The sequence below is a fragment of the Hirundo rustica genome, chromosome 8, assembly GCF_015227805.2.
Source record: "Hirundo rustica isolate bHirRus1 chromosome 8, bHirRus1.pri.v3, whole genome shotgun sequence".
NCBI classification, from domain to species: domain Eukaryota; kingdom Metazoa; phylum Chordata; class Aves; order Passeriformes; family Hirundinidae; genus Hirundo; species Hirundo rustica.
In genome coordinates, this window is record NC_053457.1 from 3,444,282 (window position 1) to 3,457,288 (window position 13,007).

The 13,007-nt window shown below is 52.6% G+C and overlaps 1 protein-coding gene across 1 annotated transcript; it reads right to left on the reverse strand.

Annotated features, from left to right (window-relative positions):
• Positions 1-116: 116 nt before the first annotated feature.
• Positions 117-6,819, reverse strand: LOC120755732 (lipase member M-like). The gene is made up of 10 exons (XM_040071138.1): positions 6,681-6,819; positions 5,711-5,822; positions 4,642-4,759; positions 4,150-4,348; positions 3,249-3,358; positions 2,815-2,960; positions 2,149-2,295; positions 1,508-1,579; positions 472-537; positions 117-350 (listed from the first exon to the last, which is right to left on the reverse strand). Exons 2-10 carry the CDS (start codon positions 5,813-5,815, stop codon positions 117-119), a joined length of 1,197 nt encoding a protein of 398 aa, XP_039927072.1. The 5' UTR covers positions 5,816-5,822; positions 6,681-6,819.
• Between the last annotated feature and the right edge of the window lie 6,188 nt (positions 6,820-13,007).

Here is a 13,007-nt window from a genome sequence, read left to right on the forward strand (position 1 = left end):
CGTTGTCAGGCCAGTAGGAAGGAGGAGACAGCAGGGAGTGTTCACCCCCTTCCTCGGGCTGTCTCGGCTGAGGGACAGGGGCCAGGCCACCGGCACCTCCCCCGGGAGCTGCCGCTCTACCGGGACCCCTCCATCAGCTTCAGGATGCTGCTGTAGAGGCGCCCAGGGGCATCCAGGCCCCAGACAAAGTCCCAGTGGTTCCAGTCAGGAATGTGGGTGTAGGTGATGAGGTGGGTGATGCGGGGCAGCAGCAGGAGGACGTCCCTTTTGTCAGATGCCCAGTCCTGCCCTCCTGACCACACTGCGGTGGGCACTGGCATCTCCTCCACGCGGTACAAGGGTGGTGTGTCCTGGAGGGACACGGGGGGCTCTCAGTTGGTCAATCCCTGCAAGCCATTCTGTCCCTGCACCACCCTGGATAGACCCTCTGGCAGCATCTCCAGCTGCCAGCAGTGCCACTGCAGCTCCTACCTGGTGGTACCTGGCTGGGTTCTCACTGCCATAGTCAAAGGCTTTGAATTCTCCAGAATTTATCACCTGGGAAGAGAGGATGGGTCTGCTGTGGGAGGCCAGCAAGTGCTACTCCGTGGATTTTGCATCTCCCGGCCCCCTCAAGGCACCTGTGGTGAGAAGGTGCTGAGAAGGGGTTTGTGTAAGTCCCTGCCCTCCATCTGCCCATCTCCAACCATGCCAGCTGGCTGGAGAGGCAGCACGAAGAAAGGTGTTGGCATCCTCACCCACGGGACGTTGCAGGAGGAGGTGGCATCCCTGCAAAGCCAGGCTTTTAACCTTTTTTAACAGGGTGGTTTTGTGAGCTCTGGGTCCAGGCCTGTCCCCAGCCAGGGGTTGAGGAAACCAAGGTGTTGTACATGACTCTTCAGCTGCTCCAGAGCCATGCTCTTCTCTCTGGAATCCTGCTCACCACCAGCTGTGTGTGCAGGGTGCTGCTGGAGTTCTTTCAACAACCTGATCATCCTTTTTCAGCTTCCATTACTTGTAATTTGGCTCTGCAAGAAGGCACATGGGTGGGGTTCTCCAGCCTGACCCGTTTCCAGCAGGGCCAATGCTGAAGCTGCAGAGTCCATCTCCAGGGTGTCCAGGACCCCTTTGGACAGAGATGTTGTTGGGTCCCCCTTTTCTGCCTCATCCAGTTCCCCCAGCTTCTCTTTGGGCTTCCATCCACCAGCACCATGGTGTCCCCAAGTTCTGCTTTGGCTACTCTTGGGGGGCCCAAACTGGGGGGTCTCAGTATCCTTCTGTGACCTCCCCACCCTGTCCCTTGTCCTGCGTGGCACAGCACAGGACACACACTGCAGTGTCCCCTGGTCCCCAGAGGCACCAGGGCAGCTCATCCTGCATCCAGCACCTCTTCTAATTTCTTGCCTTTACTTTCTTGGGAGCTGCCAATGTCCGAGATCCCTGGACTCTCGTGTCTGCCCTGAGCACAGCAGACTCTCAGTGAAGGCACCATCCTGGGGTGAAGCCCTGGCTGTGTCAGGGATCCTACCTGAGCCCAGTGGATGATGTTTCTGACAGACGTGCCATCTGGATAGTGGGATGTGTACACATCCAGCCGTGTCTGCAAGGAAACATATCCCAGCTATTGTTGCTTTCCAGTGGATGGGAGTGGAGTGGCAGCTGCCAGGTGTTTCCCAGAGCAGCCACTGCTGAGTCACGCTGCCTGAAGAGCTGGACCAGGTTCAGGAATATAAATTTCATTAAAAACCCATTGCTGTGAGGCAGCATTGGAAGGAGAGTGATGGGGATGAAGGATGAGCTCCGTGAGACACCTTACTTGGGCTCAGGGGCTGCGCTCAGTAATTTGGCCTCAGTGACTGCCTGAGGTCACCCAAAAGCTCCTTCAGCAGGTGGGTCAGAGCAGGGGCTGCACCCCAGGGCGGTCGCAGTGACAGGCAGCCCTAATTCAGAGGTGTTGTCGAGGGCCACCTGGCCACTGACATTTACCCTGCAGAGCCTGGGGGCTTTTCCCATCCCAGGAGGAAAAGCATCCGGCAGAGGGACACGTGTTGCCTATGCAGGGTCTGCTTGCTGCGAGCACTGGGGACGAGTGGCTGTAGCAGGCTGGTCAGGGCGGGTGGCAGAACAGCGGCCCAGGGACCCCCGTCCTCACTGGAATGGCACACCCACCATGTTGAGGTTCTTCTCATTGTAGCCACCCAGCAGGAAGAGGAGGTTGGCACAGGGCCTGCGCAGCAGCGTGTGCCTGCACAGCTCCGGGAGAAACCGCCACAGCTTCCTTATCCGCAGGGACGCGTCCGTTCTGCCGAGCAGCAGCTGCGGGGGCAAAGGGCGACCTGCATTTCCTGCTCTTCCCTCCTTGCTGTCCCACCAGCCCGGCAGTAAAAGGAGTATCCAGGAGTCAAGCCTACTGCCCCCCTGCCCTCCGGCCCCACAAAGATGTGTACAGCTCGGTACAGGGGTTGATGCTGACTGAACACACAGCAGGGAAATCAATTTTCACGACTCTCCTCTTTTCCCCCACCTCCCCCAAGCACTGGATCTGGTTTTCATGGAATCAACACAGCAAAGCTGCTCTTTTCCTGGTGTTTAGCCTAGGGCCCCTGCAAGTGCCCCCATATAAAGACCACATTTATCCTGCAGATGGAAAAAAGACATGCCCTCAACGAGGCCATCCAGGACTGTATGTGCACCTGAACTGTGTGTGTGCTAATAAATGAGTGGGAATTAACTGTTTTCTACTGCATCAGAGAGCCCCAGAGGCTGTGTTTGGGCAGGATCCCTTCTCTAGAACTGCTCAGTTTTGGGGCAAAAAGGCATGGAGTAATCCCTTACCGGAATCATCTTGAGCTTGTTGTCCAGAAGGAGCTGCATCTTCATGAGTGGACTTCTGGCATGCTTGGGTGCCACTACTGGAGCCAGGGCAAAGAACATCTTGACTTTCTGAGCCAGTTCAGGCATGGATGAAAATGCAATAAATGCTGAGAAAACAGAAAAACAACCTCAGGCTTACTTCATCCTTCCTCAGGGGCTTAATTCAAGGGTTCACTTGGACCCAGGTCTGTTTAATTATCTCCACTAGGAAATCTGAGATTTCTTGCCACCTTCCTGCTAAATGTTGGTGCAAGAGATACCCAAAGGGAGGCAACACCTTTATTCCCTTGGCTGATTGGGCACTTCAGCTGTTGTTAAGCCCCTCTGCTTTCTGCTGACAAACACCAAAATGGAGTTTTTCCAGCCAAGGTGGTGGGCGACCTCTCGGAACGCACCAGTTGTGCAGCCCTGGGAGTAGCCGATGTAGTGGAGCTGCTTCTGCCCCGTTTTCTGCAGCACAAAGTCGATGGCAGCTGGGAGGTCGTACATTGCCATCTCGTGGAAGCTGCAACACAGGAGGGGAACGTTGGCTATGAGGCAGCAACAGGGGATAAACTTACCTTGAGCTGCCTTGCATTGCCCAGCTTTACATCTGGCGCAGATTGTCCAGCAGAAAATTCCCGGCATGGATCCCTCCTGCCATGGCATCATCCTCCCCTGAAAGGGCTTAGCCCTCCCACAGCCGTGGTGAGCAGTGAATAAACTTGTGCAGAGCCTGGCCAGCATTCCAGCGCCATGCCCAGCCTCTCTGCAGACCCAGAGCTGGCTCCCACCAGGATTATGGCAAAAGCTCTGCTCCTCGGGATGCTCTTTCCCGGGGGAAATGGAGCACTGGTTCCTGCCCATGTGCCTGTTGATGGGACGTGGTGAAAGGCAGACCCTGCTGCGTGAGGTTTTTCTGAAAGCCTGTTTATGAGCCTGGGGATCGTGCTCTGAAGATCAGCTCTGGAGAGGCAAGAGCAGCTTAACAAGGGGGGCAACAAGGTCTAGGAGCACGGGAGGTGGCAACGACACTTGTGGACATCTCAGTGGTGACCCCGTGGACGCTCCTGAGACAGGGCTGATGTCTCGGCGTGTCCCCACACAGAGAGCAGTGCCCTGTGCTCTTGGCAGCTGCAGGGAGGTGCTGGCACCGTGTCAGCAGGCAGGTCTGCTCAGGTCCCTCCATCCTCCCCAGGGGAGGCTGTGCCAGGGATTAGGTGCTCTGACTTGCCCGCTCGGAGGCACCCACCTCTGCCTAGAGCTTGGTGACAGGCAGAAAACACTGCCAGGCTTTTGTAACGTGCTCCAGCCCACCTGAAATCCCAGAATTCCACCTGGTCAGCTGAAAAGTGCTGGTGTCTCCGGGACCAGCTCGTCCCCCGGCTGTTTCCCAGCCACACGTCATAGCCAGAATCTGCTAGTATGAAGCCAAGGCTGTTGTTAGCCAGGTTTTCCACCCAGTGGCTGCCTTCTCCAAATATCCCGTGCTGGAGAAACACGACTGGCTTGGCCCCTGGGTGCAAAAGGAACAGCACATTTCATTGAACTACATTCTCTCTATTCACTCACCCCAAATTAAGGCCAGTAAAGCCTCTTCCTTGCACTGCCAGAGGAATTGCAAAATGTGCATTTTGACGATGTGTTCTGGTGCTACAGCTTTGAGTGTAAGTTGGAGAAATGCCACAGATTCAGTATTTTTGCTTTAACAATGGCTATTTCCCTGGCCTGTCCAGGTTCATTCATGCCCTGGCTTACATTCAGGGCTTTCTCTTTTTTTTGCTGGCTCTGAGTGAAATAGAGCTGTACCTCTGTTCTTAAGCTTTTGTCTCCCGTGGGGAATTCTGTTCAGGTGGATGTAGTAGCCATCACGAGTCAGGACTTCATACTCCTCACTGGGGTACCCTCTGTGGCAGATGATTTGGCTCTGGGGGAAGAAAAACCCGGGTGGGAAAGTGACTTGAAGAGCACATCACTTGGTAAAACCCAAGTTCTGGGACATGACTTTGCCCAGGCTGTCTCTGGATCAGCTGAGGACTTTTTGTGACAGAGGATGCTCCGTCCAAACCTCACCCCAGTGATCTGCCCAAGGGAAGGGGAGATGCTCAGCCGTGGGCGGGAGGGGAGCTGGCGGCTGCAGGGCTTGAAACGGTTCCAAACGCGACGATTGAAACCGAAAGGATTTACTGACGCCTGACCCCGCATTACTGACGGCTGGCACCGGTTTCCTGACGCCTGACACCGACGGCAGCACATGTCACACCAGGCTCCCAGCTGATGTGCCAAGCAGATAAGGTGGTGGGGCAGATGGAACCTGCCGAGCTGGGCTGACTGGAAGGGCAGTGGGATAAACCCCATAGGATTAGTTGCAGGGCTCCCGAGGCTCTGCCTGAGCTTTATTTATGCTGAAAACTCCACAGATTGGGAAGTTTCCTCGTAAAATCCAGCTGTGGTCCTGCTGTATGCTCCCTTTGTCACGAAATTTAATCCTTCCTTTGGCAGGAGAGATAAAATGCAGCAAATTTCCCGCGTCTTGGGTCCTGCTAAACCCAACTTCAGAGCCTCCCAGGACTCGCCTGGACATGGCTTTGAGTGATTTGCTGCAGCTGAAGGAGGGGAGCCACGCACAAATTTCTACCCTCTGGGGAGATACCTGATTAAATCCAGCCTGGGATTATCCCCATCTCTAACTGCCCTGCTGGTATTTGCACTTATTTCTGCTGGGAGGAGGAACTTGTTAATGATGGTGTGGAGGCAGCGACATATTGCAGCAGCTCTACAACACCAGCCCTCTCCATGGGCCTTCCAACCCTCTCGCTCCTCCAGCTGAGCGTGGCCCAAGCTCTCAGATGGGAAACTCAAAGTTCTCCGGACTTACAACGTTCATGAGAGCCTCGGGATTTAGAGCCTTTTTCTGCTCGGTGGCATCTTCAGAGCTGGCGGGCGCTCGTACGAGAAACAGGATTGCAATGAACAGCCACATCGTGTGCCTGTGTAAATCGTAGCAACAACAACAAAAAGGATGATAATTACAGTGATGATAGGAATAGGAGCAACAACAAGAATAACAACAGCAAAACCAGTGACGCTGACGCTGTTGTTGTTACTGTTGTTGATTGTTATTGTTACTAAAATTGATATGAATGTTTCTTTCCACATGGTTATGATGGGTTAAGTTCTATGCGTATCTGAAGATCATGTATAATTTTCTGGGCCGGGAAAGTGGAGGGGATTCCCAATTTCAGTTTTCTTTGCAGTCCACATGAGAATTTTTTATACTCCTCTGTACAGACAGGATCTGGTGCTAGGCAGGAACCTTTTTTATATTTTTAATGGCAAGAAGAAGAGAACCAGCTGTGCAAAACAAGAACTAAGCCAATACCATTGGGCCAGTTGTCTCACAGAGGAGATTAATCTAAAGGGGGATTTTATGCCATGGAAGGAACCTGTTTAGTGTGGCTGGGCTATGATTATGTCTATACTTTTTGTGTTTTTCTATTGTTTAGCTTTTGTACCCAAAACCCACTGTAAACAGAAGGCTCCTATGAACTGAAGTTGGTAGAGCCTCATAGGAAGGCTATTGGTTAAGTACGTATATCCTGAAAAACACCAGAAACCTTTTTGATCACCTTAGATGCTCCTGAGCTGAGCAGAGGCCTATTTTTAATGCACACAGTTAATATTATATATGATTTCTAATGTTTTGCCAGGCTCTCAAAAGTGAGAGCTTAACTTCATCCCAGCGTCATGAATTGTGAATTACTCTCTGCCTCCCTCCTTCTGCTCCCAGCAGATCTCCCACACCACGAGACTTTTCCTACCCTCTGAAATATTCCCAGCAAACCTACCTGTGGAGTCACCAAGATGAGAGTTAAGACCAAAAATAAAAAAGAGCAGCCGATGCTTTTTCCCTCCTCGGGGCAGCTCCGGAAGGACACAAACCCGAACGGCACGGAGGAAAATACGTGAGCAGGCAGAGCCCCCCGGCACTCCTGATCTCGCTGGTGGTGGCAGTGCCGGTGGCTCTGTCATCACCAGAGTTAAAAGGACCAGGCTGTGTCAGAGCCCAGCCACGCTGGCATCCTGCTGTCCCTCATCACGTGCCCTCCAATTAACAGATGTGTGCTGATCACTCCTGTGGCACCTCCCTCCGTGCAGCCGTGACTTTCATGCTTGCAGAGGATTGCGTTCCCAGACGCAGCCGGATTGGTGTGCTGAGGAATTCCAGCTATGGAGTTGCACCTTAAGCTCATGGTAGCCATGGTTAAAAAAAAATAAAAATAAACAGCCAACAGCTTTTCTTTGTAAATGGTAATTTCCTAGCTCCCAGGGTAATTTCCTATCTCCCAGAGTCATTTAGAAGAGCTCCTGGTGCAACAAAAAAGCTTGGGCCCTACCATCTTTACAAAGCCTCCTCCCCAAGGACATCCCGAGGACGGGTCAGGCTTCACTGGCCTGCCTGGATGGGAGACACTTGGTCGTTCCACCCCTTGTGAAAAGTGACAGTAAGGTCCAAAAGCCTCGTGTTAGCAAGGGGCAATTCGCAAAAGCTCCGCAGGGCTTTCTGGAAAGGAAACCAGGCTGAACGTCCCTTCTGGAAAAGCAGCAGGCTGAAGGTCTCACCAGCAGCCAGCAGTGCAGGGGAGAGCTGGTGCAACACCTCTGCTTGGCCTGAGCCACAGGTATTACACAGAGCAAAGGCGTTTGTTCCCCACCTGCAGCCCGTGACCGACCAGCCCACGCCTTTCCCTACCTTGGCGGCCACCTAGAAGCCCGAGCCTGTGGCTGGCTCCACTGGAGCTTGCCTCCCCTGGCTGTGGATTCGGCTGCCTCCCAATGCTGCTGCCAGCTGCGGTGCAGGGGAGGAATGTGGGTTGTGAAACGCAGCCGAGCAGGAGCGCGTTTGCTCCATCTCCCGCTGCCACTTACTGTCGGTGCCGCAGCTCGTGTGGTGACACACAGGGGCTGCGTGGGCGCTTTCCTCCTCATAGCAGGCGTGGCCAGGGCCTTCACTCCTTCGTTACCTTCTGCACCTGTGCCTGCTCCGGGCTTTTGGAAATGTCTTCCTTCACCTGTGGGCACAAAAATCCCGAAAAGAGTCAGGGAGTCGTGGAATGGAACCCATCCAGGTTGGAAGGACCTTCAAGCCCATCTCCTTCCACCCCCTGCCATGGGCAGGGTCACCTTCCACTAGCCCAGGCTGCTCCAAGCCCCAGTGTCCAACCTGGCCTTGGACACTGCCAGGGATCCAGGGGCAGCCACAGCTGCTCGGGGCACCCGGTGCCAGGCCCTGCCCACCCTCCCAGGGAACAATTCCTGCCCAATCTCCCATCCATCCCTGCCCTCTGGTGGTGGGAGCCCATTCCCTGTGTCCTGGCACTCCAGTTCCTGATGCAGATTCCCTCTCCAGTTTCCCTGTATCCCTTCACACCCTGGAAGGAGCTGTGAGGTCTCCACAAAACCTTCTCTTGTCCAGGCTGAGCAGCCCCAGCTCTCCCAGCCTGGCTCTAGAGAGGAGGTGCTTCAATCCCCTCAGCAACTCCACAGCCTCCTCTGGACCTGCTCCAACAGCTCCATGCCCTCCTTAGGCTGGGGGCACCAGAACTGTGCACAGGTGGGGTCTCACCTGAGTGAGGCAGGGGGGCAGAATCCCCCCTCCCCTGCTGCACACACTGCTGCCTTCTAACTCCTCTACTCATTCTCTAGGGGAGGCACTAAGCAGTAGCGATAATAGTAATAGTAGTAATACTAAAATAATACTAAATACTAAAAATAATAGTAATACAGGTTGTAAAGGCAGCAGAGACTTCTGTGACATCCTCAGGCCGTGGTACAAGGCCGTTGGAGCAGTGTGTCAGTGCTGAGTGTGTGATTCAGCACCTGAATTCTACCTGTGGTGGAAGGAGAGCAGGTGCCAAAAAAACCACCAAACCTGGATTTTTACTGAGGAACTCTTGTGTAGCTTAGTGAAAGAAGAACAAAGGCCTTGGAGGACTTGAAGGAGGTTGGGCTTAGATGGGATATTGGGCAGGAATTGTTCCCTGTGAGGGTGGGCAGGTCCTGGCACAGGGCGCCCAGAGCAGCTGTGGCTGCCCCTGGATCGCTGCGCTGGAAACGTCCAGGACTGGATGGAGCTTGGAGCAGCCTGGGCTAGTGGAAGGTGTCCCTGATATGGCAGGGGTGGAATGAGGCGATACCTAAGGTTCCTTCCAACCCAAACCACTCCAGGATTCCACGATTCTCAGAGGGGTGTGTGTCCAGGTGGGCTGGTCAAGGTGTGACATGGAAGGCAAAGGTTTCCAGCCAATGTCCATGTGCTTCCTGGGCTCTGCCTGAGGCCCAAACCCTGTATTTTTCTTGGCCTCTGAGACCCTTTATGGATCTAAAGTTACATCTTCTGGTGGGGCATGCTGCTTCTGCCCTTGTTAGCTCCACACTCCATAGATATCGGGCAGCATTGCTGCTGGATGCCTTTCATGTTTGGGGCATCACAGGACTGCAACCCCACCTGCTGCTGGCACTCCAGGAAGGGAAACAGCCCATGGGGTCAGCTGTGTCCCCACTGCTGCCCCACAGGTGCAGGTCTGCTGCTGCTGAGTCACCTCCTCTGAGGCACACCAGCAGCACGTTCCTCAGCCCTCAGACTGGGACTGGGGTTAGTCATGTCCTGGGCTCTCCATGCCCACCTTTCCCCCAGCTGGTGCCCTGCTGTTTCTCCTGCTGCATTCCCGTACGTACCAGCCACCAGACTGTGCCCAGGGTGCTGGCTGGAGCCTCTTGCCAAGCACAGGGGTAAACCAGCCACAAGTCATCTGGTCCTGGCATCCTGAGCTGGGAAGGGAGTGTCACCGTGATTTCAGCAATAAGAGAATGTCAGCTCTTGTGCAATTCCTGCCAGATAAGCACAACCTCTCTTGCAGTAACCTTGGAGAACATGGTTCAAGTTAAAGAACCTGATGAGGGAAGCAGTCCTTATCTGCTTGTTCCTCTCTCCTAGTTTAAAGTCCCTTTGGCTAGGCTGGGATATCTCTGGTTTACACATTTAGCAGGGGTTTTGCCCATGCTAGAGTTGCACAGCGGAGCTTGAGGAACCAGCTGATCTTTTCACAACACCTTGTTGGAGTTGTTCATGCAATCATTCCACTCGCTGTAACAAAATGGAATAAACAAAAGCATAAACGTTCCTGAATGTGGGTTGGGAAATAGTGGAGATGTGATCAGTGGTGCTTTTTGTCCGGTAATTCCTCCCCTGTTCCTGTGTTTAGAAGAGCCCAGGACAACCCCAAACTTCTTGTTCGTCTTCCCTGATCTCCCTTCATTGTAAAATTGGCTTTAAAGTGTATTTTACAGCTAAAACAGTTTGGTTTGTGGGTGAACAGCCCTGGGACAACGTAAGCAAAATTCCTCAATAAAGAAATACCTGCAGTTTTCAGATTTGGTGCCATTGTGTTCTTGAGGTTATTTTCCAGCAAACTGGAGAAAAGCTGATCTGGATGGCCTTTGCCAAAGCCCTGATCAGGGCTATCAGAGATGTTTCAGGAGCAGGAACGTGTCCCACAGGACATATTCCAGAGTGAGGGATGGTCACAGAATCACAGAATGAACTAGGCTGGAAAAGACTTTATGAGATCAAGTCCAACCTACAACCTGACACCTCCTCATCAACTAAACCATGGCACTGAGTGCCATGTCCAGTCTTCTCTTAAACACCTCCAGGGATTGTGACCCCACCACCTCCCTAGGCAGTGTCCAATCACTCTTTCAGAGAAAAATCTTCTCCTGATGTCCAACCTAAACTTCCCCTAGCGCAGCCTGAGGCTGTGTCCTCTTGTTCTGTCAGCGCTTGTCTGGGAGAAGAATCATCACAATCAACACTGGCTTGAGAAGTTTTGCACAAAATTACATCTGATCTTGATTTCAGCTAACTGTAACTTTTCATGGTCTTACACCGTTCCCACCTGCTTGAAGTCCCGCTGCATGAAAATGCAAGTCTCAAAGATTAGAGTGTCTCTCTCTCAAAGGTTCATCTAACAAACTCAAAAGAAAATTTTAAGATTACATTGGAAATAACACAGAAGTTGCTGTGAGTTCCATAAATACGAGAGCAAAGTATTTTCAATCCAATGAAAGCTGGCATCTACTCATCAATGCCGCTGGAAATCGTTGTCAGCTGTTAAGGATCAAAAAGATGTGAAAAAGCAGCACACCATCTGTCATAACTTGATGAAACCTTGTCCTAGATTAACTCTGGGACAAATCAATTTCTAAATAACCCCACAGGCCAGCACACTGCTTAAAGTAGCCACCAGAGCAAGCTTTGGATTACTTGCCAAAGCACCACTTCTCTTCAAGCCTGTGCCTGTGGGAAGGAGGCTGTGGTAGGGGTGTCCAGCAGCTCTCCAGTGTGGGTGCAGCCTGGAGCCAGCCCTGTGCTCCACTCCACGAGTCCTGCGTGTGCTGCTGTGCTTTGCTTTGGCTGTGTGATGGTAGGACATGATGGATCAGCCAGCACGGTGACACTGCTGTGCCCTGAGCGGGATGTGACACGGCTTTGAGCCCTCATGTGACACGCTCTGCATGGGCACATCTGGAAGAAAATTGAGTCAGAGGCCGAGTGACCAACATCCTCCCCATGTGGAGGTGTGTGACTGAGGCTGGGCTGCCTGCACAGGGAGGAGAAAAAGGGTGGTGAAGGCTCTGTGCTGTGTTGGAAGCTCTGAGGGTGAGAAGTTGAATTGATCACCATGGACTGAGATATGTAGGACATTGATCTGTTGGAACAGGTCCAGAGAAGGCCAACAAGTTGATCAGAGGGATGGAGCAGCTCTGCTGGGAGGAAAAGATGGAAGAGTTGAGAGATTGTTCAGCCTGGAGAGGAGAAGCTTTGGGGTGAGCCAATTGTGGCCGTCCAGTGCCTGAAGGAGATACAAGAGTCATGGAGAGAGACTGTTTAAAAGGGATGGAGTGCCAGGACACAGGGGGAATGGGTTCCCAGTGCCAGAGGGCAGGGTTAGATGGGATATTGGGCAGGAATTGTTCCCTGGGAGGGTGGGCAGGCCCTGGCACAGGGTGCCCAGAGCAGCTGTGGCTGCCCCTGGATCCCTGGCAGTGCCCAAGGCCAGGTTGGACTTTGGGGCTTGGAGCAGCCTGGGACAGTGGAAGGTGTCCCTGACACGGCAGGGGTGGGATGAGATGGGCTTGAAGATCCTTCCACCCAAACCATCTATGATTCCATAATTCTGTGATACCCTGTGCAATCACCATGGACCTGTCTGATGGTGTTCAACTTGCCTGACAGACCTGAGATACACAAAGGACTCCAATCCCACCGTGGTGATCCCCGGAGATGGAATTTCCCAATATTTATTCTGCAAGCATAAATCCATTTGCTTCCAAAACACACCTCTTCACCCATTGCTGATCCTTTAACAGCAGAGGGGAAACAAACATCAGAACCTGATCTAGCCAGAACTTCACCAAAGTGCTCTGTCATAGGAAAAGGAAGAGAATGCATTGCAAAGAATGAACCCGATAATTGCAGAAGTGGATGAAACCTTATAACCTGAACAGAAAGAGACTAAAGCTTGCACTTTTTATGAGTTTTCAGAAGTTTTTAAAAGTTAGTGCTTTTAAACTAAACTTGAATAAATGGCAGGTGGCAGGTTGAGTAGTGGTGAGCATGGTTGGGTTTGGGTTTGATGATCTTAGGGGGTCTCCTAAGGATTCCATGACTCTAATTTCCTGCCAGCTTTTCAGAAGCTTGCAAGGGAAACCTCTCGGCAGCATCTTTGTGTGTTTATTTGCCAAGGTGGAGAGGTCATCCTGCGTTTGCATTGATATCCATGGCATGAGCACGGTGCAGTCCTGTAAGATGCTGCTCCAGGGCACAGCCCTGCTGTGAGCAGCTGATCACACAGAAGAAGATGTCATTACAAATATCCTAAGTGAGGCAGCTAATCACTGGCAATCCAGGCAGATCCTATCTAACCTATAGCCTCATTCCTGCACCCTGGCATTACCTCACCCTGTCCTGTTTTCTTCTGTGGTCAGTTCCAGCTGTAAGGGTAGAAAGTGAAACTCTTTACAGATGGTAACTCGAGCAGAGCTTGCTGCAGTCGTCCCACAAGGCACCACCAGCCCTGTGCCACCATCTCCAGACATCTGGATGAGACTCT

What these genes read in the sequence shown, in the direction of transcription:
- LOC120755732 (XM_040071138.1), bottom strand. Translation starts at nt 5,815, where the DNA reads ATGTGGCTGTTCATTGCAATCCTGTTTCTCGTACGAGCGCCCGCCAGC. An exon ending in ACAAGCTCAAGATGATTCCG is followed by an intron (nt 2,296 to 2,814) that starts GTAAGGGATTAC and finishes TTGCCCCCGCAG; the next exon opens with CTGCTGCTCGGCAGAACGGA. An exon ending in ACCCAGCCAGGTACCACCAG is followed by an intron (nt 351 to 471) that starts GTAGGAGCTGCA and finishes GTGTCCCTCCAG; the next exon opens with GACACACCACCCTTGTACCG.